This window comes from Cololabis saira, chromosome 15, assembly GCF_033807715.1.
Source record: "Cololabis saira isolate AMF1-May2022 chromosome 15, fColSai1.1, whole genome shotgun sequence".
NCBI classification, from domain to species: Eukaryota; Metazoa; Chordata; class Actinopteri; order Beloniformes; family Belonidae; genus Cololabis; species Cololabis saira.
This window is the reverse complement of record NC_084601.1, coordinates 35,172,090-35,199,376: the sequence shown is the minus strand read 5'-3', so window position 1 is coordinate 35,199,376 and position 27,287 is coordinate 35,172,090. Positions and strand designations below refer to the sequence as shown.

The following is a 27,287-nucleotide window of genomic DNA, read 5'->3' as shown; positions in this document are numbered from 1 at the left end:
GCAGTTGAACCGCGAGCGTATTTCACACGGAAATCCTGACTTTCCTTCATCCTGGTTTTAATGTTGGGGACCAGGGCCGCCACAAGGGGTGTGCGAACCGTGCGACCGCACGGGGCCTCGCGCTATGGGCCGTTTTTTTTTTCAATTTTTTTCAATTTTTTTCCCCTTTTTTCCCTTATAAATATCAACAGTCACGTTCCATTACAGACCTAAATGTGTACTAGTCTTCTCATCGGCTCCAAATCCACCCTCACCAAGTCACAACCCTCTCCCGCCCTTCCCATCATCATCGACGGCTTTCCGGTGCCCTTTTCCCCCCACGTCAAGAGCCTCGGCGTCATTTTGGACAGCACACTTTCATTTGCACCTCACATTTACAACATCACCCGGACTGCATTCTTTCACCTCCGCAACATCTCCAGACTCCGTCCAGCACTGTCCCAATCCAGCACAGAAATCCTGGTCCACTCATTCATCACATCCCGTATTGATTACTGCAACGCCCTCCTCACTGGCCTCCCAACCAAACTCACCGACAAACTGCAACTCATACAGAACTCGGCCGCCCGGATCATCACCCGCACCAAGTCATCTGATCACATCACCCCCGTCCTCATCCAACTCCACTGGCTCCCAGTCCAATACCGTATCATTTACAAAAACCTCCTCCTCACCCACAAAGCCCTTCACAACCTAGCCCCCACTTACCTCTGTGACCTATTGCAAGATTACACCCCCTCCCGCACCCTCCGCTCAACCTCTGCTGGACTCCTTTACACTCCCACCTCACACCTTAGCACCATGGGTGCCCGAGCTTTCAGCTGCTCGGCACCCAGACTCTGGAACTCCCTCCCCCCACACATAAAACAAATAGACTCCATCACCACATTCAAAACACAACTCAAAACCCACCTGTTCAAACTTGCCCATTCACTATAACCGGACATCACGCACTACTTCCCACCAGTTTGTTTGTCTACTGTTATACTATTTGTCTTGCTACTTGTATGGATGTTTATTGTATTTTTAATTGTATTTCCTGTGTTTTTATTCTGTAAGGTGACCTTGGGTGTCGTGAAAGGCGCCTCCAAATAAAATGAATTATTATTATGGGCATGCCAAGTAGTGGCATGACCATATTGCAATCGTCCAGAATGGCCCAAAGGGCAATGCTGCTAGCATGCTAAAGTTGCAAAAGTCCCACTGCGCACCAGCGGGTGTACAGCATGACCCCGCACTGATGTGGAAAAAAAAAATCCCCAAAAAGTAAAACACGGCCGAAAAAATGAGGAAAAACATGAAAATGAAGGCGATATATTAGTATCTAGAAAAGGTTTCCCTTTTTTTATTATTAGTGCCACGGCTGCGCCACGTGGCACGCCTCCTCCATTGAGCTGCGCAAGCTCAATGGAGGAGGAGTGCCTCGTGCTGCGAGATGGGTGGTGTCATTGGAATCTGTATCGAGTCCTTGACCTTCATGGGTGCAAATAAGCCCCGCGATCATCCGGCAGTAGTCCGTGGCACTTCAAAATTTCCCGGGAATTTTGTCTAGTTAGTGCCACGGCTGCGCCACGTGGCACTCCTCCTCCATTGAGATGCGCAAGCTCAATGGAGGAGGAGTGCCTCGTGCGCAGCACGAGGCACTCATACTATTGCTCAGGCTTCTTTATTTATTTATTCTTCCGTATAAACTTCGGCGCGTAACTAGTCCCACAGCTTTGAGAAAACGCGAAAAGTAAAAACGTAGAAACGTGCGCCTTAATCGGGAATCGATGGGTATGACTTTTATTAGCGATTGACGTGCACGTTTTTGCGCAACGTGCACAAACGTGCGCTTTTTGCCCCATCCGGAACGCATTGTGTGAACTTTGGGGCCTCACCACTCGCACACCGTTACTCGAAAAATTCTGAACCGATTTAGAAAGTTGTAGGCCCTGAATTTAACTACAGTCCTGTGGATTTTCAGAGCGATGGCACAAATAGTTTTTGCACGAAGTGCAAAAACATTTCCAAATTTCCAAACTAATGGGGAGACCATTTTGCCATGTATTCCTATGGCGCCATTCAAAGCGGATGGGAAAATGTCGAGAAAAAAGACAAAATTTCCCCTTTTTTCAGAGTCACGTATCTTTCTCATACTTGCACGTAGAAACGTCATTCAAACTTCAAAACGGAGGAAAACTTCTCTTCTCTCTCTAAACCCCGGACTGTTTTTTCCTAAAATGTACACTTTTCAAGATATGAGCCCTCAAGCGAGGACTGGAAATCACTTTTTTTCAAATCTAGAGCACGGGAGTCAGTTTGCTAGAGTGTAGTTACACTGAAAAAAAAACATGATTTCTTATTTGTAACTTGAGGTCACGGCCAAACCGTAAAAGGTAGACAGATCATTTTTGGTCAGAATATAGACATAGGTGTTGTGATTTATAAAATGTGACTTTCACAGGCGTGGTGTGCACAAAATTTTAACGGTGGAGCCAACAGACACGCCAATTCCTGTCTGTCTCTTCATTGACTCCCATGTTAAATGAAGTTTTCTTAAAAAAAATCTCATTTTTGTTTTCGAATTGCCGTTACTAACACATTTTAAGGAATATCTGAATAAAATTAAGATTGTCAGAATCTTCCGGGTTCTGTCTCTCTCACGATGTCTTTGTTTTTCTGATAGGAGCTACAGTTTGATTACAAGGTGAAGTTATTTGAGGCTTGTCAAATCCAAAAAACTAGCTGAGTCATTCCAATACAATATACACTACCATACTTCCGGGTCATGTGACCCAGAACTGGTCACATGACACATCAATGCAGACTTCATAATACTTTACCTTGGATAATGGAGGAATCTGAACCCTGACCTTACATGATCCCCATTTTATTTTTATAGGATGTTAGTGTTATTATGGGATGGCAGGTGTTTTTATAGGATGTTAGTGTTATTATGGGATGGCAGGTGTTTTTTTTAAGGTTTTTAGCGTTATTATGGGATGGCAGGTGTTTTTATAGGATGTTAGTGTTATTATGGGATGGTAGGTGTTTATTATGGGATGGTAGTGTTATTGGTGTTAGCGGTCCCGTTAGCGGTTCTGTTAGCGGTCCTGTTAGCGATCCCGTTAGCGGTCCAGTTAGCGATCCCGTTAGCGGTCCAGTTAGCGACCCCGTTAGCAATCCCGTTAGCGGTCCCGTTAGCGGTTGTTAGCGATCCCGTTAGCAATCCCGTTAGCGGCTCGGTTAGCGGCCCGTTAGCGATCCCGTTAGCGATCCCGTTAGCGGTCCCGTTAGCGGTCCCGTTAGCGGTTCCGTTAGCGATCCCGTTAGCGGTCCCGTTAGCGGTCCCGTTAGCGGTTCCGTTAGCGGTTGTTAGCGGCTCGGTTAGCGATTCCGTTAGCGGCTCGGTTAGCGGTCCCGTTAGCGATCCCGTTAGCGGTCCTGTTAGCGGTTCCGTTAGCGGTTGTTAGCGGTCCCGTTAGCGACCCCATTAGCGGCTCCGTTAGCGATCCCGTTAGCGGTCCCGTTAGCGGTCCCGTTAGCGGTCCCGTTAGCGGTTCCGTTAGCGGTCCCGTTAGCGGTCCCGTTAGCGGTCCCGTTAGCGGTCCCGTTAGCGGTTGTTAGCGGCTCGGTTAGCGATTCCGTTAACGGCTCGGTTAGCGGTCCCGTTAGCGATCCCGTTAGCGGTTCAGTTAGCGGTTCTGTTAGCGGTACTGTTAGCGGTTTCGTTAGCGGTTGTTAGCGGTCCCGTTAGCGACCCCATTAGCGGCTCCGTTAGCGATCCCGTTAGCGATCGCGTTAGCGGTCCCGTTAGCGGTCCCGTTAGCGGTCCCGTTAGCGGTCCCGTTAGCGGTTCCGTTAGCGGTTCCGTTAGCGATCCCATTAGCGGTCCCGTTAGCGGTCCCGTTAGCGGTCCCGTTAGCGGTTGTTAGCGGCTCGGTTAGCGATTCCGTTAACGGCTCGGTTAGCGGTCCCGTTAGCGATCCCGTTAGCGATCCCGTTAGCGGTTCAGTTAGCGGTTCTGTTAGCGGTTTCGTTAGCGGTTGTTAGCGGTCCCGTTAGCGACCCCATTAGCGGCTCCGTTAGCAATCCCGTTAGCGGTCCCGTTAGCGGTCCCGTTAGCGGTCCCGTTAGCGGTTCCGTTAGCGATCCCATTAGCGGTCCCGTTAGCGGTCCCGTTAGCGGTCCCGTTAGCGGTTCCGTTAGCGGTTGTTAGCGGCTCGGTTAGCGATTCCGTTAGCGGCTCGGTTAGCGGTCCCGTTAGCGGTCCCGTTAGCGATCCCTTTAGCGATCCCGTTAGCGGTTCAGTTAGCGACCCCGTTAGCGGTCTTGTTAGCGGTTCTATTAGCCTATTACATATTTTCTGTAATAACTTTTGAATGGTTTGACATAGAGAGTCATGGGTGGTGTCAAATGACTAAGTATCGAGTCCTTGACCTTCATGGGTGCAAATAAGCCCCGCGATCATCCGGCAGTAGTCCGTGGCACTTCAAAATTTCCCGGGAATTTTGTCTAGTTTATTCCATATTCTTCCGTATAAACTTCGTCCCGTAACTAGTCCCACAGCTTTGAGAAAACGCGAAAAGTAAAAACGTAGAAACGTGCGCCTTAATCGGGAATCGATGGGTATGACTTTTATAAGCAATTGGCGTGCACGTTTTTGCGCAACGTGCACAAACGTGCGCTTTTTGCCCCATCCGGAACGCATTGCATGAACTTTGGGGCCTCACCACTCGCACACCGTTACTCGAAAAATTCCGAACCGATTTAGAAAGTTGTAGGCCCTGAATTTAACTACAGTCCTGTGGATTTTCAGAACGATGGCACGAATAGTTTTTGCACGAAGTGCAAAAACATTTCCAAATTTCCAAACTAATGGGGAAGATTTTCCCATGCATTTCAATGGCGCCATTATAAGCGGATGGGAAAATGTTGAGAAAAAAAAGACAAAATTCACCTTTTTTCCGAGTCACGTATCTTTCTCATATTTGGACGTAGAAACGTCATTCAAACTTCAAAACGGAGGAAAACTTCTCTTCTCTCTCCAAACCCCGGACTGTTTTTTCCTAAAATGTACACTTTTCAAGATATGAGCGCTCAAGCGAGGACTGGAAATCACTTTTTTTCAAATCTAGAGCACGGGAGTCAGTTTGCTAGAGTGTAGTTACACTGAAAAAAAAACATGATTTCTTATTTGTAACTCGAGGTCACGGCCAAACCGTAAAAGGTAGACAGATCATTTTTGGTCAGAATATAGACATAGGTGTTGTGATTTATAAAATGTGACTTTCACAGGCGTGGTGTGCACAAAATTTTAACGGGGGAGCCAACAGTCACGCCAATTCCTGTCTGTCTCTTCATTGACTCCCATGTTAAATGAAGTTTTCTTAAAAAAAATCTCATTTTTGTTTTCGAATTGCCGTTACTAACACATTTTAAGGAATATCTGTATGAAAATAACATTTAGATAATCTGGTAGGTTCTCTGTTTCTCAAAATGTTTTCGTTTTTCTGCTAAGTGCTACGGTTTGAGCGCAAAGTGGAGTGATTTCAGGTTTGTCACAACCGAAAATCCAGCTGAGTCATTCCCGCTCCCTCTGTATCAGGTTCTTGTTGCCCCTAGCAACCAGAGCTCAGCTGTTGACTGATTAGGCTGACCCAGAACTGGTCACATGACTCACTCAGTACAGACTTCATAGTATAACCTGGAAAATGGAGAAATCTGAACCCTGACCTTTTAACCTTAGATGAACACACACACCCACACACACCCACACACACACACACACACACACACACACACACACACACACATGATAGGTGTTATTATGGGATGGCAGGTGTTTTTATAGGATGTTAGTGTTATTATGGGATGTCAGGTGTTTTTATAGGATGTTAGTGTTATTATGGGATGGCAGGTGTTTTTATAGGATGTTAGTGTTATTATGGGATGTTAGTGTTTTTATAGGATGTTAGTGTTATTATGGGATGGTAGGTGTTTATTATGGGATGGTAGTGCTATTGGTGTTAGCGGTCCCGTTAGCGGTTCTGTTAGCGGTCCTGTTAGCGATCCCATTAGCGGTCCCATTAGCGGTCCAGTTAGCGATCCCGTTAGCGGTCCAGTTAGCGACCCCGTTAGCGGTCCCGTTAGCAATCCCGTTAGCGGTCCCGTTAGCGGTTGTTAGCGATCCCGTTAGCGATCCCGTTAGCGGCTCGGTTAGCGATCCCGTTAGCGGCTCGGTTAGCGGTCCCGTTAGCGGCTCGGTTAGCGATTCCGTTAGCGATCCCGTTAGCGGTCCCATTAGCAGTCCAGTTAGCGATCCCGTTAGCGGTCCAGTTAGCGACCCCGTTAGCGGTCCCGTTAGCAATCCCATTAGCGGTCCCGTTAGCGGTTCCGCTAGCGGTTGTTAGCGATCTCGTTAGCGGTCCCGTTAGCGGTTCTTTTAGCGGTCCCGTTAGCAGTTCCGTTAGCGGTTGTTAGCGGTCCCGTTAGCGACCCCATTAGCGGCTCGGTTAGCGGTCCCGTTAGCGGTCCCGTTAGCGGTCCCGTTAGCGGTTCCGTTAGCGATCCCATTAGCGGTTCCGTTAGCGATCCCATTAGCGGTCCCGTTAGCGGTCCCGTTAGCGGTCCCGTTAGCGGTCCCGTTAGCGGTTCCGCTAGCGGTTGTTAGCGATCTCGTTAACGTTCAGTGGGTTTCGCACTATTTGGATAAAGCATTTTCAGGGATGTTTACACTGAAACAAGTTATGAGCCCAAGATGGTATATTTTAAAAGGTATCAGAGTGTGAGTGGATTGTGACACTAAATGCCAGATGTAGGGCTTTGAGTGACCATGTTATCCAGGTGAGAAGTTTGGGTCTTGCTGCACGTCTCAATTCTTTCTCTGCTGTATTTGTTTGCTTTCTAAGTTTCCGTGTTCTCTCAATCCTTGTGTGGGTTTTCTCTGGGTGCTCTGGCTTCTTCCCACAGGCCAAAAATGCATAGGTTGATTGTTTTGAATTGAACACAGGAAGTGGGAATACACTCCAGCAGACCTGTGTCCCCCTGCATTGGATTAAGCAGCTATAAAAGATGGATTGATCTTAAACTTAAACTTAAACTTTATTTATTCATATAGCACTTTTCATGCAGCTGGAGTGCAACACAAAGTGCTTTACTTTTAATACATAAAAAGAGACCTTGACCCCCCCACTCCCCGTACCCTCATTCATACGGCATACACACATACACACAGCATATTATACAGATGCATCCACACCCGGCACCCCCACCCTTGTGATAAAAATGGAGTATGGCTGAGCACCGATAGACCAGAGACCCCCCCCCCACCCAGACAGAGAGGGGCCCACACCACGGCTATAAAGCCCTGGACTAGGACCCCCAACTATCCAGGCCTGGAGCAGGACCCCAACTATCCAGACCCTGGAGCAGGACCCCAACTATCCAGGCCAGGACAGCAGGACCCCAACTATCCAGACCCTGGAGCAGGACCCCAACTATCCAGGCCAGGACAGCCCCCCGTAGGCAGACCAAGCTCCCGGCGTGGAGGGCCCCCATGAGGAGAACACTGGAGCTGAAAACTAAGAAACAATAAACAAGATATGAACAGAACTACAAGGAGTGTAAAACATACTAAAAACAGCATACTTGAATGCTAATATAAAATATAACTTATGGGCACTAAAGCAGTAGAAGCAAGATTAAAACATAAATAAGTAAATAAGTAAGAAAATAAATAAGTAATTAATAAAAGCTTTAAGAGAAAATTAAGAGGAATAAAATTACATAAAGGAAAAAATGAGTAAGTAGTTCTAAACAAGTAAAAGGAGACTCAGTTAAAAGCTCATTTAAAAAGGTGAGTCTTGAGCCGACCTTTAAAAGCATGGACAGACTCTGAGTACCTGAGTTCCTCCGGCAGGCTGTTGCACAGGCGTGGGCCATAAAAGTGAAATGAAGCTTCACCAAAGGTTTTGGTTCTAATTTTGGGAACAGATAAAAGACCAGGGGCCTCATTTAAAATGGACTGCGTAGGAGTCATACTAAAATTGCACGTACACCCAAAAGCCGAAAGTGCCGGGCGCAAAAAAAAATCCGGATCAATAAAACCATGTGCACGCAATCTTGCACGCAATGTTCGTTTTATGAATCACAGTCATGCTGGAAGGCTGCGCAGCTGGATCCGCCTCATATCCCGCCCTCTACACGCCCACTTTCTTTTTACCATAAATGCATATGGATGAGCCTACTGAGCATATGCAGTGGTTTCCTGCAGCCTGTTTGGCGTCAGAATGAATGAGAGGGTGTCCCACCACCGTGACACTGACTTTCACGGAGATCTAGATGTTGTGGATGAGGGGACAGGAAAACGACGTTATTTGGTCACAGTAAAAGTTAGAATAAGTATATAAACAATATGAAATAAAGAGAGTGAGTGGCAGCACGCCGTTGCTGCGCTAAACGCCGTGGGTTCCCCGGCGCAACAGGGACACACACGTCCCCCCGTCTTTTCAAAATCATGTTTTTTTCCCCCTTACTTTTTACAGTTTAAAAACTAACGGTAGGCTCAGCCTTAAATTGCAAATTATCAAGACACTGTATGAAAGCGATACGAGAACGGCCCCGCAGCCCCGCTTCACCCCCCGCTCCCACTCCTCCTCCCTCCCCTCAGAGGTGCTCAGGGCGGGTTTATGGTTCTGCGTCACACCAACGCAGAGCCTACGGCGTAGGTGCGCGTCGCTGCGTACCCTACGCCGTAGGCTCTGCGTCGTTTTTACGCGGGACCCTAATTTAGGCTTACAAAAGGTTTCACGCGCGCGTAAAACTCATTATATATATGAAAAAAAATCGGAGTCCCTTTAGGGGCTCCGTGGGGCTCCCTAAACGCAGCCCCTCATTTGTTCTGTCCTAAAGTGGTGGCTGAAGAGGAGGTTCCCGGCGTGTCACCACGGCTGCAGCTCCAGCAGCACCAGAGTCCTGATTGACTGAGCTTCACACACAGAGGGACACGATCAGTATGACATGATGAATCTGGCTTCATTTCACCACCTCACAGCCTGCCTCGCCAGTTCCCCGTGTCTTACGTAAATTCTTACGGGAGGGTCGGGGTTGCCGTAGGGATACGCAGATTTTTCCGATTAGTTTTTTCTTTTTAGATCCGAGGCTTTGCGTAGATGGCGGCTTCCGCAACTTTCAGGCGCTTTTTCTGCGCAAGCAAGCTTTATAGATGAGGCCCCAGTACCGGAGGATCTCAGGGTCCGCGAGGGCCGATATGGTAAAAGCAGGTCTGAGAGATAAGAAGGGCCAAGGCCGTTAAGACACTTAAAAACAAGTAAAAGAACCTTAAAATCAATCCTGAAGCGTACAGGGAGCCAATGCAGCGATTCTAAAACTGGTGTAATGTGAGCCCGCCTTCTGGTCTACGTCAGCACACGTGCTGCTGAATTCTGGAGCAGTTGGAGCTGTGACATACTCTTGTTCGGAAGACCAGAAAGCAGGGCGTTACAGTAATCTAACCTGCTAGAAATAAAAGCATGCATTAGCACCTCTGTGCTGGCCAGAGAGAGAAACGGGCGGACTCTGGCTATGTTCTTAAGATGGTAAAAACCTAAAACTTTGTGGTGTTTCTGATGTGTGGAATAAAATTAAGCTCAGAGTGGAAAAGGACGCCCAGGTTTCTCACGCACTGTGAGGGTTTCAAATTATTCAATTTTGGTAAAAGTTTCTCTCTCTTGTCTTCAGGACCAATAACTAAAACCTCTGTTTTGTCCTGGTTGGGCTGTAAGAAGTTCTCTACCATCCATGACTTGATGTCTAAAACACAGTATAAAATGGAATCAATAGGTCCAGTGTCATCAGGAGACACAGCGATGTACAGTTGTGTGTCATCAGCGTAGCTGTGGAAGCTGATGCCGTGTCTCCTGATGACGTCCCCAAGTGGAAGCATGTAGAGATTAAAAGTATTGGACCTAAAATTGAACCTTGGGGCACCCCCCCACTTACTTTCATGGGTTATTGAGGAACATGTATCCAGACTTGCAAGATCTTTGAGGTAGGAATAAAACCAGTTAAGAACAGTACCAGAGAGGCCGACCAGGTTTTTCAGTCTGTTTAACAAGATGTGGTGGTCTACTGTATCGAAGGCAGCGCTAAGATCCAGTAGCACCAGGACTGATAGTTTCCTTGAGTCCATGTTACACCTGAGATCATTAACAATCTTCACGAGAGCTGTCTCGGTACTGTGGTTCATCCTAAAACCAGATTGACATTGTTCTAAAATATTGTTTCTATTTAAAAATCATCATTTAACTGGATAAAAAACAGTTTTTCTATAATTTTACTTAAAAAGGGTAAGTTGGATACAGGTCGGTAGTTATTAAGCATCTCAGGATCCAAGTTGCTCTTCTTCAGAAGGGGCCTCCCCACTGCCGTTTTGAAGGCAGCAGGGAAGACACCTGTCTGAATAGAGCAATTTGCAATATTTAAAAGTTCAAACTCAAAGAATCCATACAATCGTTTTAAGAGGGATGTGGTAATTGGGTCTAAAAGGCAGGTTGTTGGGTTAACTCGGGAGAAAACTTGACCGAGCATTTCTGCATCAACCAGGACAAAATACTCCAGTATCTCCTCAGATAAAAGCGATGGTTCAGTATGGAGCCAAATCAAGGCCAAAAGTTTTGCTAATTTGAAAATAAAATTTGAACCTAAAAAAAACTTTTTAGTTTCAATTTATTTTTTCAGTATCAGATCTTTTTTTTCAGTTTCAGAACTTTTTATTTCAGTTTCAAATATTTTTTTCAGTTTCAGATCTTTTTTTTTTCAGTTTCACTTCTTTTTTTTCAGTTTCAGATCTTTTTTTTCAGTTTAAAATGTTTTTTCAGTTTCAGACTTTTGGCCCCGATCTGGTGTAGGGGGCGTAGCATCAACTGAGAGGGGCGTGGCATCACGAGAGACAGCAGAACAGAGAAGGCGGGGGACGTTCCTCAGTCATGTTGCCTTCAGGAAACGTAGGTTGCAGAAGTTATCAGTAGAAGTATGATTCAACACTGTATATACACTATATTCACGTGATTGGCAGTGGAAAAAACTGATATTAGTGACACATCTCTGTTTAAAAAGCTGTTTTAGACCGTACTTGGTAGTATGTGGAAGTGGGAAATGTCAAACTTTAAAGTGTGGCTGTTGAACTGCTTTTATACTGCGATTGGTGCCAAGTACAGTCTAAAACAGCTTTTTAAACAGAAATGTGTCACTAATATCAGTTTTTTCCACTGCCAATCACGTGAATATGGTGTATATACAGTGTTGAATCATCCTTCTACTGATAACTTCTGCAACCTACGTTTCCTGAAGGCAACATGACTGAGGAACGTCCCCTACCTTCTCTGTTATGCTGTCACTCATGATGCCACGCCCCTCTCAGTTGATGCCACGCCCCCCTCGGGGCCAAAAGTCTGAAACTGAAAAAAAAAATTGAAACTGATAAAAAAGATCTGAAACCGAAAAAGATTTGAAACTGAAATAAAAGACGTGAAACTGAAAAAAAAAGTTCTGAAACTGAAAAAAAGATCTGATACTGAAAAAAAAAACAATTGAAACTGTAAAAAAGAATTTTCAGGTTCAAATTTTATTTTCAAATTAGCAAAACTTTTGGCCTTGATTTGGCTCCATAGTTCAGGTCTGTTAAAAGCAACACTGTTTTGTTCTAAAAGAGTGGATCTGATGCCATCGATTTTACCTCTGTAAGTGGTCTGCAATGTCCTCACATAGATCATTTGTTTGTGCCATGGAGGATTTCTTAAAATCAGTATTGGTTAAACGAGCGATTGTGGAGAAGAGGAATGTATGGTCATTCTTTTTATCTGTGATGAGTTGGGAGAAATGGGAAATTCTTGCCTGTCTTACTGCTTTATTGTAAATTTTGAGTTTGTTCCGGAGTATTTCAAAGTGTACTGTTAGTTTTGTCTGCCTCCATTTCCTCTCTGCACTCCTGCAGTTTATTTTCAAATTTTTGACGTCAGTGTTCATCCATGGGGATGTGGGTTTGGTTGTTAATATTTTAGTGTGGAGTGGAGCTACTGAGTCTAAAGCTGACCTCAGTTTACTGTTAAAATGATCAACTATAAGATCGCAGGGTGCAGGTAAGATGTCAGCAGGGTTTTTATGTAAAATTTCAATACAATTTGCAGCCACTTCAGGAGTAAGATAGCGCTTCCTCACTGTTCTCACCGGGGCCTCCTGTTGGGTAAAACTGGTGATACTAAAAAACACACAATAATGGTCTGATACAGCCAGGTCGACAACAGAGGACACACCAGTGGACAGGCCATATGTTATTACCAGGTCCAGGGCGTGTCCTCTGTTGTGAGTGGGCTGTGTAACGTGCTGCTTAAAATCCATACAGTTCAAAAGATTTAAAAATTCAGTCGTGGTGGGATCTGAATTGTCATCCATGTGTATGTTAAAATCACCAGTTATTAAAACGTTATTGTAAGTGGAGTGTAAAATCGATAAAAGTTCAGAGAATTCACTGATAAAAGAGGGATGGCGCTTAGGTGGTCTGTAAATAGTAATACATACAATCGGGGGACTGCTAAAAACAAAGGCATGGTGTTCAAATGATGAGTAATTTGCGAAAGAAATGTCCTTAGTTATTATGGAGTTTTAAATTATTGTTGCAGTCCCACCACCTCTTCTCCCAGTTCTGTTAGAAAATAAAAAACTATAATGTGGTGGGGAAGCCTTAGTGAGAACAGCTGGTGCATCAGTGCTGAGCCATGTTTCAGTTAAAAACAAATAGTCTAAATTGCTATCTAAAATCAGGTCGTTAATGATAAAAGACTTGTTTGACAGAGAGCAAACGTTAAAAAGTGCCATGTTCAGGGTTGCATGTGGGCTGGTGGACTGAGAGTTCTTGTTTAGGATGTTGAGATGAATCAGGTTGGGACGGGAAGAGCGGGTAGGTGTACTGGGACAGTTGGTATGTACAGCTCTGTTGCTTGTGATGACGGGGATGTGAGATGGTTATGAGGTTGAGGTGAAGATGGGAGTGGACTTATGGCGTCAGTTTGTGTGACAGGGGAGATGTGTGGACAGGTGAGAGGCCAGGGCCGTGAGTCCTTTGCGGTTGAGGTGAAAGTTGTCCATCCCGAATAGATCTGTTTTTTTCCAGAAAATGTCAAAGTTATTGATAAAACCAAACCCACATGCAGAGCAGAAGTCGGACAACCACTGATTGGCACTGAACAAATGATGTATGTATTGTCATTTTATATATGTATGTATATATATATATATATATATATATATATATATATATATATATATATATATATATATATATACTTTTAAAAAAGTGGTACGATTGTATTCACATCAACGTACATGAATTGAAGACGTCAGACTTGATGTGCTTCTCTTCTTTAACCACTAGATGGAGTGCTTGATCCAATAGTATTCAGCCCTGATCAAAATCCTGTTTAACGGTTATTACTTTTGCATGCTTCCCTGATGTTTGATTATTTTAGAAGGATAGGCCTACACCTCCCTTTGCCTTTTCATCATTTAACAATAGGACAAGTTGTCATTTTACAGTCTCAGTTCTCATTTAAAAGTGTCTTTTAACTTGTAATTACCGTATGTCATTGCACATATTTTACATGTGTATCTTTTTTCCCCTTCTCTTTTTGGCTATCTTGACTCTATCTAAGTTGGCTTTGTTTTAACTGCTGAAGGATGCAATTAAGTTTTCAGTTGTTGCTTTAGGAAAGTAACAGATTTGTGGATAGTCTACTGGTCTGCAGGGCGACAAAGGTGTAGGATATCTTCTTGGACATCGAGAGATGGAAGTTGCATTTTATTCATATATTTCATTGCGTGGAACTGAGCATATTATTTGGCTATAACTGGAAACATGGAACTTTTCACTTTCTCCATTTGTTGCAATGCATGTCTTGTCCAAAAGATGTCAGTATGAAAATCATTAGAAAAAAATGCAAAGACACATGCAGTAAATTATCTTTTTGTTGCATCGAACCAGAAATTATATCTTTTTTGAGCTTTACTGATGCCCCCCCCTCCCCCATTTAAGCTTGTAGAAAATAGGAAGGGTAAAGGTTGAAGTGTTCATTGCATCTAGAAAAATCTGGAATTAAAATGGAGGAAACCTGCAATAAGTAGATTAATTACTGTAATAAAGTTAGAAGATGATGATCTGTCCAGGGTGCTGAAAAATCTCATCGTGACTTAGCATGTTTTTCATTTTTGTCCTTGAACGTCTGTGTATGGAATCATAATCTTTTGGTGATGTGATCATTTCATTACTACGATTTCTGACACTTCTCAGCCAACACTTTTTCTTTAGAAATAAATGTTATGCTTCTCTGTTGAGACTGCTGCCCCCGCGACCTGGAAGCTGGATGTTATGCTTATTACTGATAATGAAAACGAAATATTATCTTCTTAAACTTGAGTCGGATTTCCCCCCCTATTACTGGTATCTTGGATATTTAGCTATAAAGGCTACAGACAGAAAATAAATACCAGGGTTTATTTTATTAGACAAGTCGGAACACTTCCAGCAGCAAAGTTCTGTGGAGTCATGACTCCGGCGGGCAGTGACGCAAAACAATTTCCTTAACTGGAAAACTCTGTGTACCTTTTGTGTGACAACATTTCCCACTTTACTCCAAAGAAATGTCATCAGGATGGTGACACAGGACAGACTTAACCAAGAAAAGCATTTGTAATTTAATTTGGGATATACAAGCTTGTTGCGTCTGGTTGGCTGATGAAGATATCCCACAGACATCAACAACAGGGCCCTATGATTTAAGACTATTTGTCATCCATGCAGACAAACTCCACACCCAGAGGTTTCTTAAAAAATAATATAAAAATATATAAATATATATTACTCCACCCGCTAAAACCTCAGACTTGGTACAATCAGAGTCCTGTCATATGTAGAAATAATAGTGTAAGTGGTGGGTCAGTTTGTGGTTTGGTGTGGGAACAAATACTTTAATATGAATGATGCAAATGATGTGATTTTGGCTTTCAGGAGGTAAGGAAACTGTTTCTATCCTGAGAAGAGACGTGGAGGGGGTGTACAATATTACATAAACATTAATAATGTGAGTGGAAGAAAAACTTTCCCTCCTAAAAACTCCCCTTGAGGAGGGAAGAAACCTTGAGCAGGACCCGGATCATAAGGGGGGGACCGTCCTGCTGGAGTCCAGCTGGCACAGAGGGAAAAGAGAGAACAGAGAGAGAATGAAAACCTGAGAAAGGAGAGAGAAAGACACAATGACTAACCGGTGAACTGGAGGGATGATTATACAAGCGGATGACGACAGCAGACACTGAGGTGGTGCGACTGGTCAGGATATAAGCAAGCATCTACGTCTTATCTTGTCTATTATCTAGCCAAATTTAGTTACTTTTGTTGCAGCAGGATTACAGTAGAAGTAAAGCGTCTCTAAATCTAGTAAAGGAAGTTGATTAATCTTTCTGGGAAAATCTAAAAAAAGTTTTACCAGAGTTAAATTTGAGTATCTAACGACAATGAGGCCCTTGCAACTACTCTGAATTGCATTTTTCTTTTTCAGATTACTAATATTTAGGGAAATATATTTCCTGCATGCATGTCATCAATGCTGACCTCAGCTTTCCCCACGTTTGTAAAATGATAGCTCAGCCAGCTCTACATGCAGAAGTTAAGGCTCCCTCTTTTAATCTTTTTTTGTGTCAACAAATTAAAGAAAAAATATCAGATCATAGTTGGTTTGAGTATTTGGCAACTCCGCAGACCAACAGCATATAAATGTCACGGTTTTTCACCATTCACCTCATTTTGTTTAACGAAAATGAATCCAAAAGGAAAAACTCCTGTGCAATAACTGCCCCCATCCTGCTTATATTTAAGAAGGTCATTTATTTCCTGGTGATACTCATCCTCAGTCCTTGAATCATCTGCAGCTGGGCCCACATCATTAACCCTCCTGTTATGTTCCGGGTCAAATTGACCCGTTTTAAAGTTTGAAGATCTGGGAAAAATAGTTAAAAGTATTTTTTCAGTATGAAACTTCTTCTGCTTGCCTTAATTAGTGTAATCAACATATAATATGAAAATGGTTCACCTCACATATTTGCAACCCCCCCCTGCATGTTTATATAACATAGATACTGTTCGGGTCAGTTTGACCCGGCAGTCAATCTGGAGGTAAAAGAGTGTCAGAAATGTCAGACTATTTCTTTCTTTGCAACTGTGAGACATGTTTCACCCCAATCTAATAATAATAATAATGAATTTAACTTGTAACGCACTTTCCATTCAACGAATCTCAAAGTGCTACACTTAGACCATTATTCATCCATACACATTCTCTCCGGTGGTGGTAAGCTACGCTTTGTAGCCACAGCTACCCTGGGGCAGACTGACAGAAGCGTGGCTGCCATTCCGCGCCAAACGGCCCCTCCGACCACCACCAACATTCATACACACTCACACGGGCCAAGCAGGGTAAGGTGTCTTGCCCAAGGACACTACGACAGCAACTGGGATGGAGCGGGATTCGAACCGCTGACCTTCCGATTATTGGACGACCCGCTCTACCACCTGAGCTACTGCGGGAAAACTCCACCCACACTCACTGGACACTCAACAGGGGAGGGGCAAAACATATAAAAGATTCTCTGCATGGGAATCCTACCAACATTACACTCAAAATAATGTCAAAAAATTGTGAAATACAGTGGTCGTCATCCCCAAATGTGCGTCAGGCAAAACTGTCTAGGATGGCAGTGACTCGTGTGACTGACATCAAGTCAGCTTTTGAGCTGGTCATGCCAGATTCAATAAAGAAAATAATTCTGGAAATGACCAATCTAGAAGGGAGGCGTGTGTTGGGGGAGAAGTGGAAGGAGCTGGACAAAACACATTTCGATGCGTATTTGGGGGTCCTCATCCTGGCTGGGGTCTATAAGTCGAAGGATGAATCGACAGCCAGTCTTTGGGATGCTGAGACGGGCAGGGCTATATTTCGAGCGACAATGTCTCTGGAGACTTTTCACATTTTCTCCAGAGTAATCCGATTTGATAATCGAGAGACAAGGGCTGGTAGACGGGAGAGAGACAAGCTGGCAGCTATTAGGACAGTGTGGGACAAGTGGGTAGAGCAACTTCCACTACTTTATAACCCAGGCCCTAATATCACAGTGGATGAAAGGCTGGTGGCATTCAGAGGTCGCTGCCCATTTAGGCAATACATGCCTTCCAAACCAGCTAAATATGGCATCAAAATCTGGGCAGCATGTGATGCAAACTATTGTGTTTTATATGTTGGTCTTTCAAAAGTTATAAAGTGGTGAAACATTAAAAAAAAAGTTTAAACATGTATTTTTTATGAAAAACGAGTGAATCATATCATAATTGAACCATTACCTGTCAGAGGTAAGGAACACCATTGCACTAAATATTGATAGAATAGTTAGTAATGGAGTTAGTAATGACATATTAACAATGTTTGTTTGGATTTTTTAGTTTTCTGACATCTTTTGGGTATTTAAACATGCACCGGGTCAAATTGACCCGGGAACAGCATTGATGTACCTGAGAAACGAACATAACAGGAGGGTTAAAACCAGGTGTTTTTTTGCTGCTCTCCAGTCTGCAGCTTTCAGATAAGTCTTAACTAAACATTTCAGTCTAAGAGAAACGATTGTTGCTGGTTGCTGCACTTTAACTTATAAAACATTTCCAAATAAGGGAAGTTATAAACATTCAAGATAATTTTCAGTCGTTCAGGCTACAGACTGGGATTCATTTGGATCACCAGTGACCTGGAGAAAGCTCCTCAACAAGAAGAAAAGCCTTCAAGGAGGGACACAGGAAAATGATTGAGATTAGTACAAAAACAACCGAGGGTCAAGATTAGAGACAATCACAAGGTGCACTGAAAAAAACTGGAGAATAAGCTCCAGCAGAACAACGTAAGAGAAGTGCAGTCAGGGATGAAGAAGCTCACAGGCTTCAAGCAGAAGGAGGAACAGATAGATGGAAGTTTGGACAGAGCCAATGAACTATTGTTCAGCAGGTTTCATTCAAAAATAAGTTGAGCATCTTCCTTTCCTGCCCACAGCCAAACACACCTCCATCCTGTTTGTTTTTCAACCAGTATCTTGTTAACCTCTCAACCTCAATCTCTAAGTCTGCTGGTCTGTATATTATCCAGATTTTTTTTGTTTTATTCTTGAGATCTGGAAGTGAAGTCTTGCTGTCTCCATCTCCTGGATTTGCATTCAGCAACCATTACACATCCTGGCATGTTCCATTGCCAGAAAGATCTCATCCATCTTCGAATGACTATACATATGTACTCCTCTTATCCCAAAATCCTCACAATCACCTGGATTACTGACTACCTGACAGGCAGACCAAAGTTTGTGATACTGAATTGTCGTGTGTCTGAGCACGTGGTGAACAGCACAGGAGCACCACAAGGGACTGTACTTTCACCACTCGTCTTCACTCTGCAATATATATATATATATATATAGTGCTCCTACCTAAGTCAGTCCCAGGCATTGCTCCCTCTACCAACCCCAGGAGGCCCTACACTGAGCTCAGGTCTCCTCCTTAACTTGAGGAGTGAACAGTCCGCTTCTTTTAACCAGACAGGGTGGGGATTCTCTGGCCGGTCGTAGCGCGTGGAAGGATCACGTTATTCCGGCCAGATCCTCCCCACACCATCTGGCGTCCCGGCTGGCCAGAGGGGGCATGTATAGCCCAGGGACCTCATTTATCAACCGTGCGTATGCACAGATATGTGCGTAATGTGTGCGTAAGAACATTCCCACGCAAAGTATGTGTGGCAGGGTGGAGAGGTTGATGGGACACGCGCACCTGTGTCCCATCAACCTGAGTGGCTGCCGCGCCTCCACCCTGCCTGCCTTATAAGGCAGAGCTGGACAGCAGAAAGGGTCTCGTCTCCCTGGGTCTGCTGTGAAGGAGCTGAAGCACGTGTGTCTTGGGTGAAGGGAGAAAATAAAAGGTTCCTGCACTAGCCCTGCTACACTGGCTGCACCTCCACCCTGCCACATACCCCCAACGCCAAACTCGCACCGGGGTCCGTCCGGCCGAGCCTACTCCCCCCCCTGCCCTCCCGGAGCGGGCCCTGGACGCGCTCGCCCAGGCCATGGCGGACCTGACAACCGTCTTCCGCGACCAGGGCGAGCGGCAGCTCGCCGCGATGGAAGCGCTCGTGGCGGCAGGGAGACCCACCCCTGCGCCAGCAGCGCGGGGGGAGCTGGCGGCGCCGCAGCTGAGAGGCCAGGAGGCAGAAGCTGCGGGCCGCCAAGGGACGGCTCCCGAGGCGGCGGGACCCACGGAGCGGCCCATCCCTGCACCCCGTCTGAGGTTCACCGCGGCAGCGCTCGCGGCGACGGCTCCTGGGATGGAGTCAGCGGCGGAGACGGAGGCGGAGTTGGCTGGGGAGGCGGCTGCGGAGGCGCAGCCGCCAGCGACGGCTGGTCCCGCGGACCAGCAGCCCGCGCAGGGCTGCGTCACGAAGGAGGGCGTGGTCCGGGACGCACCAGCTCCAGAACGGGGCTGCGCCGTGAGGGAGGCGGTCGTGGACGTCCCGAGCGCATCTTCCACGGCGGGCCGGGGGCGACCACCCCGACGGTTCCGCTGCTCAGGCCGACGCCGGGGACGACCCCCCGACCAGGAAGGCCCGGAGGGTTCCGGGCTTCCTCTCCCGCTCCGAGGGGGCGGGGGGGGGGAGTAGGCTCGGCCGGACGGACCCCGGCTCGAGGTTGGCGTTGGGGGTGTGTGGCATGGTGGAGAGGTGGATGGGACACGCGCACCTGTGTCCCATCAACCTGAGTGGCTGCCGCGCCTCCACCCTGCCTGCCTTATAAGGCAGAGCTGGACAGCAGAAGAGGAATGTCGGAGGAGCTGTCTAATGCTGTGCTTCTGCACTGTGTGTGGTGTTTGTGGCTGAATAAACGGGTCTGCACGAAACTCTGTGTCTTTCCATCCTTCGGTCGGCCCCGGTAGCACTCGCCCTGCTACAGTATGGAATTTATCAACTTGTACTTGTGCGTAGGAACGTATGTAAATTTAAGCACAGCTCTGACCATGCGTACACACAAGTGGTAGAACGGTGAAACTACAAATAGAAGCCATTAAAAGAGTCACAGTGTTCAGCAATCTCAAACTTCACACATGTTCCCTGTTACCTCTAATTAATAAAAATTCTCAATTAGTAATTTAGCATACATTTTGAATAATTGGTGTGACAAGCTATACAAGACAGCTGTGGCAGGACGACCTGAAAAGAAAATACAAGTACCATGGCTTATCTTGCAGTGTTGGAGGATTTGGAGAACCGTGCGCTCGGCAGGGAGTGCGTTTTCAAAGAGCGTGCTGATGTGAAGGAATCCATTCACGTATTATTAAGAGATTGTCGCTGCCATATATGGTCAATTGGAGGCGTTTCTGAATGCAAATGACGCTAACCATGCACGAGCATGGCAGTAAAGAACAGGTGGGATTTATCATCACTGATTACTTACTAGTGTGCGTACGACCGGTGTCCGCATGTTTGATAATTACGGATTTTTTTGTACTTACACACATTCTAAATTTAATTCCTACGACAGAATTTAGAACCTTTTCTAAGCACGGTTGATAAATGAGGCCCCAGGACTGCTGCATGTTTTTGTGAGGGTAGCTCACATCAGCTACCCAAGGGAACACGGGGAGAACATGCAAACTCCACACAGAAAGGCCCCTTCGCCAACCCCACCCAGGGTGCTGGTGCTGAAGTCGTGGAGGAACTTAACACGCACTCAGCACCCACAGCGTCCCCAGCGAGAATGGAACCCAGCTCTGCAAAAAATACTGAGACTGAGTAAAGAGAACTCTTTGGGATATGGTGTAGGAACAATCATCTAATCTTGAATTTGAAAAAGACAAAGGAGATGATTGTGGATTTTAGGAGAGCCGGCATTAATTTGATTAGTTTTTAAATTATGGGAGAAGAAGTGGAGATGGAGTATAAATAACTTGGTCTGCACCTGGACAACACACTGCTGCTTATTTAAGAAAATAAGAAAGGATAGACTTTACTTCTTGAGGAATCTTAGGTCCTTCAGTAGTTGCAGCAAGATGTTGAATATCTCCTATAAGTCGGTTGTGGAGAGTTAAATCACATCTGCAGTCATCTGTTGGGGGAGCAGCATCAAAGCCAATGACCTAAAGAAACTGAACAAGTGGATAAAGACGGCTGGCTCTGTTCTGGGGACTGTTCTGGAGCCTCTGGAGCTGATTGTGCAACGCACTGTGGTACTTCATGAACTGAAGATCATGGAAAACCCTAAGCATCCTCTTCACAACACAGGGATTCAGCAGCAGGGTCTTTAGTTAGAGGCTCATCCAGACGCCTAACAACACAAACTGCTATGCGTGATTTTTCCTGCCCACAGACTTAACCTATGACAATTGCAACAATTTATTTCCCTTCAGGGCTTAATTAAGTATTTTTGAATTTGGAAACCCACATAAGTATCAGGAAATGTGCTTCATACAAAAAGGCCAGGATTTGAACCGAGAATCTTCCAGCTGCAAACAAACACTGCTACCCAGCAAGTCATCTTGCTGCATTCAAGCTTTTTTTTTTTCAGCGGTGTTTGCAAAAACCAATGTTTGTGTTGACCTGTTGGCTCTTCTTAGTGGCCAAGGCATGATTGAGATTCATAGATGTGATGGTAAAAATGATGCAGAGGTGTGTTTTTTTAATTAAAAGTATAATACTCTTATCCCAGTGTCTTTTTGCAGGAGGTATGTCATTCTTTCAGGACATTAAACCTCAATCTTCCCAATTCAGGAAAGTGTGCACTTGAGGTTTGTTTTTTGTTAGGGCTTTTTGTTGTAGTTTAGCACAAATCATGTCTAATAATAGATCTTTTAATCACTATTTTCATTTTCATTGTGCCTATTGCTTTATGATAAGAATAAAACGTTTATTTTATAGAGCACTTCTCTATATACTCAGACACTTTACAAACATAAAACAGGAAGCAATATATGTCAAACAAAGAAAATGACAGGTAAGCAGTTTTAAAAGCATGGGTTTTGGGTAATGATTTACATTTGGAACCGATTATATTTGATTAGTTTTGATAGCTTAATCAAAGAAACCTTAATATCTGCTTCTAATGCTCTCGAGTTCTCTATTTTTAGTTCTCAGGGTGGAAAATAGATAATGATTCCTGGTTAAGGAACTGTATTTGCATAGCCTTCATCTGAACCCGTGTGATACCACACATAGGGCTACATTCAAGCCTTGTCTTGCTACAGTACATGGCTATCTATGGAGTTTTTCCATAGCTGTGACATTCTGTCATTTACAAAACAAATGTTCCTTTTTATAGTTCATCACTGCTGAGCTTTGCATGCAACTGCAGGAGAGGAAGTTGGTTATGGGTCATATATGTCTGTTGTTCAAGTTGTAAGCTACAGCAGTGGTCCCCAACCTTTTCCGTACCGCGGACCGGTTTAATGTCTGACAATATTTCCACGGCCCAATCTAAAGGTGTAGCTGAACTAAATAAAATGACCGGCATTAAAAACTGTGGTATTTTCGCTATAGTAGTAGTAATAATAATAATAATAATAATAATAATAATAATAATAATAATAATAATAATAATAAAACATCATTTTTGAAGAAATAAAATGAAATAATGGAAATTGTAAATTACCTATAATATCAGTGTTTCTATAAATGTGTTTTTATGTTTGTTTTCTCATTAACTCATTAAGTTAAACTTGTATGAATGTAGAAAGACTAACTATTTTATTTTATTCCTTTATAGCTCTTACGGTGTGTTTGCAGTGTATTTACATCCAAGGAATAAAAACATTGTGAACCATCAGTTTGAGAGTCAAACATTATCAGTCGGGGATTCTACAGAAATAATTTTTTAATTAATTTTTTTTTTTTTTTTTTTCTCTCTGTGCGGCCCGGTACCAAATGACCCACGGCCCGGTACCGGGCCGCGGCCCGGGGGTTGGGGACCACTACAGCACGACAACCACGTTTACTGTGAAATGTCATTACAAATGAATTTTCTTTAAAAGTCACTGAAGTCAGTGATTTATGGTCAAGTCAAATGGTAAGCATGGTAAAACACAGCATGTAAGTCGCGTTTGTGTTTTTTTTTCATGCTCTCTGCAAATTTCACAGTTGTTTGTCTCCCAGTTAACACTGAAACAGTTCTTGTTATTCAGACAGGTTTAACTCCCTTCAAGACCAACTGTTTGTTCCTTGGCTTGGTTTTGGGGGTCTTATTACAGCAGAAAACCAAGCTTCACTTATCAGTTGATCTGAATTGCTTAAGCTATGTTGCGTATATTCAGAAGTTACTGGAGATGAACTTCTTAAAAACTTCTTCTTCTTAAAAAACAAAATATCAAAAACCATTGCAATTCTATATACAGTAAATGTAAAAATATTCTAACATTAAACTCATTAAATCTCCTGTATCAATCTTTAATAAAACCATATATAACATACTGTATAGAAGTATGGGGACACACATTTAAGACAATCACGAAACCAATATTTTTACTCCAAAAAAAAGCAATGCGACTCATATACAAAGTTGGATAAAAGCAACAACAACCAACCAATTATTTATAGACACAAATGAGCTTAAATTCAATGAACTGGTGGACTTCAAAACTGCACAGATTATGTTCAAAATCAACAATAACATGCTGCCAGACTGTATTCAAAATATGCCCAATTTAAGACAAAGCCATTACAACCTCAGAGGGGAGAGCAGACACTGGAAATCAACAATCAGAACCAACACCAAACTGAGATGCTACAGTGGCAGCGGTGGATGTTTGGAATAAGTTGGAGAGGGATTTGAAATCAAGTAGAACCTTAACTTTATTTAAAAAAAACATTGAAAAGAAGGATGATTTCTTTATATCAAATTAATGAGTGGTGATGCTGCTATGTTGAGTTGGGTATTTCATTAGTGATTTGATTTGATTTTTTAAGGATGAAGGAAACATGTAGACTGCACCTTTATTTTAGATTTTTGTTATTTCTTGAGGAATTTTTGTTATCCCCATGGAGGCAATTTGTTTTACTGTCAGTCTTTTCTCTTACTTCTTGCTTTCATTCCATTACTTTAATTAATCTTTTTGAGGGTAGGCAATGAACAGAGGTGGACAGAGTACTCGACCCCAGTACTTGAGTAAGAGTACAAATACTACTCGTCAAAATTTACTCCGTTACAAGTAAAAGTAGCTCAGTCAAAATATTACTCGAGTAAGAGTAGAAAAGTACTTGCTTTTAAAGGTACTTAAGTATCCAAAAGTAAATGCTTTTAAATTTACTTTAAGTAAAAGTAAGAGTAAGAGTAAGAGTAAATTTCTTATTTTCCACATCAGTAAATTACTATATTTTTTTAAAATTAATTTAAGTTGTAAAGTTTAAGTTGTAAATGTCTGTGGTTTGTCTGTGCCCTCGTTTTTTACTCGGTCGAACTCAAACATTGAGTTAAGATACGGCCAAGGATTTTGTGAAAGTCCCTGCTCCGAGTCCGGCTCATTATCAGACTCAGACGACTCAGCGGATTGTCTTTCTTCTCCTGACGCAGGCGTAGCCATTGTTGCAGTTATGTCTTGACTTGTTGCGGCTCTGTCTTGACAAACGCAGGCTACTTTGGCGGTATCGTTTTGAGGAGGCTTGACGTATTTCCGCTTTACGTACATCCCAGTGGAGAGCGTGCACTGTGATAGGTCTCCTCCTTTGACAAAAACAGCTTGTGTCCAATAGGATTTTAGGGAAGAAGAAAAAAGAGCAGACCTGAAAGTAACAAGTACTTTTCAGCCTTCCTAGAAATGTACTCGAGTAAAAGTAAAAATATTTGTCTCTGAAATGTATTCAAGTAAGAGTAATAAGTACCAAAGAAATATAATACTCAAGTAAAGTACAAATCCTGTGGATATGTACTTAAGTACAGTACTCAAGTAAATTTACTCCGTTACTGTCCACCACTGGCAATGAATAAGCTTTGCTTCAGCCTACACCTTTTTCGGTCTAGATGGTATTTGTATATTGGAAAACTTTTTGTAATGTTTTCTTTGAACATTGTATTGGTTTTCTTGTTGTCATTTTTCTTCTTTTTTTTGTGATGTCATGACCGAAATAAACTAAACTAAACTAAAAAATAAAAATAAAAAATTGCACTGTGATTCTGCAACTCTAAGGCTCATCCAAATCATCTCAAAACAGATGCCGCTGGGAATTAGGGCAAAAGGAAACAACTCTGGGCTATCGGCTTAACTAAGATTTAGCAAGCTTCACCAGTGCACCCAACGCTGTTACTTGGAAGGATATTTGTGAAAGATTCCACTACAAGCACTTTGTGACTCTCCTCACCATTTAAGCCATTTTACCAATCACTCACAGGACTGTGGATTTAACATGTTACACTCTGCCCTTTTGTGTTTCTCTGCATTGAAACAACTGTGACTCAAACCTCACAATGTGAGGGATAACTTATGCCGACTTATATTCTCTCCCATAACGTTTTGACCGAGCAATGACTGTGATTTGTCAACTGCTTGACAGAACAGTCTTTAGCCTTTTCAACCCCTTCATTTCTTCAGTAGGCTCTTTCATTGAATGAATACCACATTTCAGAATATGGTATAGACACACTGGAGATCTCCAGTCTCTTTTGAAAGGGCAATATTCCCTCCCCACCATCACGAAGTTCCACTGTAAACCTTCCCTGTCCTTTGTGCTCTATAGTCAGCAAACCCTTGCCACTGATTGCTATAATCCATTTGCACTAAATGACATACAGTGATGAATAAATAGTAATTGTCACAGTTTGGGGTTTTTGGCACGGTTTTGGGTTTTTGTCAGTTTTGGTATTTAGGTTCCTGTTTTATTTTGAAATCCCATGTCCTTTAAGTAACTTAAGTTTAAGTTTTGTCCTGACTTCCCTTGTTCCCATCTGCCCTGATCGCTGGCAGCTGATCTTGTTTTTTTTTTGTAATTCCTGCTCAGCAGCGCTTTTTTGGATTTAAGTTAATAAACTGTGTTTTTGGAACTCCTGCATCTGGGTCCTACTCAACCCCCCACTCTGACAGTAATAAAACAATACTATTTATTTCTGGTTATTCACGTGGACAGATAATTACAACACATTTACATTACAGGATTAGGTAGTGCTGGCCTATCAGCTTTTTGATAGAAGCTTTAACTGTGGATTGTGTACTTGAAATACACACATTTGTTTCCTATGTGCAAAGGAACATGAGGGACTAAAAATCAATATAAGCAACTGCAGAAAGACAAAGCAGATACTACCTCTATATTAGCAGCTAATTTTTGATGTGATAAAAAGAAATGTCACAACACAGTTGTAGTTTGTAATAATTGTAATAATTAGCCAGTGTGGGTTTGTGTACAAAATCTGGGATTCCCAAGTCAGCTGCTAACTATTTCATATTCATGTGATATTTTGAAAGACACACAAAATACTTTAATCACACATTTGTTTTGTTCCTGTAAGTCTTGTGATAGAGTAGACACCTGACCACCTCATGCCTCTGGTGAACTGATGGATAGGCAGCAAACACTAAACATAGAACAAAACATGGTTATATGTGATGAGGCAGAATATAACATTTAAAAATCAAATAAAAGTGCTGTGGCTATCATCAAAAATTTTACAGATGGTATAAATGTTTCTGAAATAATTCAGTGTGCAAAAGCATTGAGTCACCCCTTTCTGCTGTTTCATCAAGGTTTTAATAAATCCTACATTTATTGACGAATGTCTTGCCACAGTGTTTTTGTGGTTTGCACATAGGATTGTTAACTTTTCCTGTGCCTCTGTCTTTCACAATGAAAGCTGGGATTGTCAGGGTTTGACACTTCCCCCAGACCTACCTCTGACCTGAACTTCAACAGCCATCTAAAGTTTATCACTAAATCTGCCTATTACCACCTGAAAAACGTTGCTAGAATTAAGGGGATTCTGTCTAAACAAGACATGGAAAAACTTATTCATGCATTCATTTTCAGTAGGTTGGATTATTGCAATGGCATCTTTACAGGCCTGAACAAGAAATCTATCAGGCAGCTGCAGCTGATCCAGAACGCTGCCGCCAGAGTCCTTACAAACACCAGGAAACTGGACCACATTACACCAGGAAACTGGACCATATTACACTGGTCATGAAATCACTACACTGGCTTCCAGTG

The 27,287-nt window shown here is 43.4% G+C and overlaps 1 protein-coding gene across 1 annotated transcript in view; it reads right to left on the bottom strand.

Moving 5' to 3' along the window:
• The window catches only part of LOC133460842 (F-actin-uncapping protein LRRC16A), an 85,487-nt gene extending 58,490 nt beyond the window's left edge, over positions 1-26,997 (bottom strand). Inside the window, 1 exon segment of the mRNA XM_061741604.1 lies at positions 26,973-26,997. Coding sequence (XP_061597588.1) covers positions 26,973-26,997 — 25 coding nt within the window.
• Between the last annotated feature and the right edge of the window lie 290 nt (positions 26,998-27,287).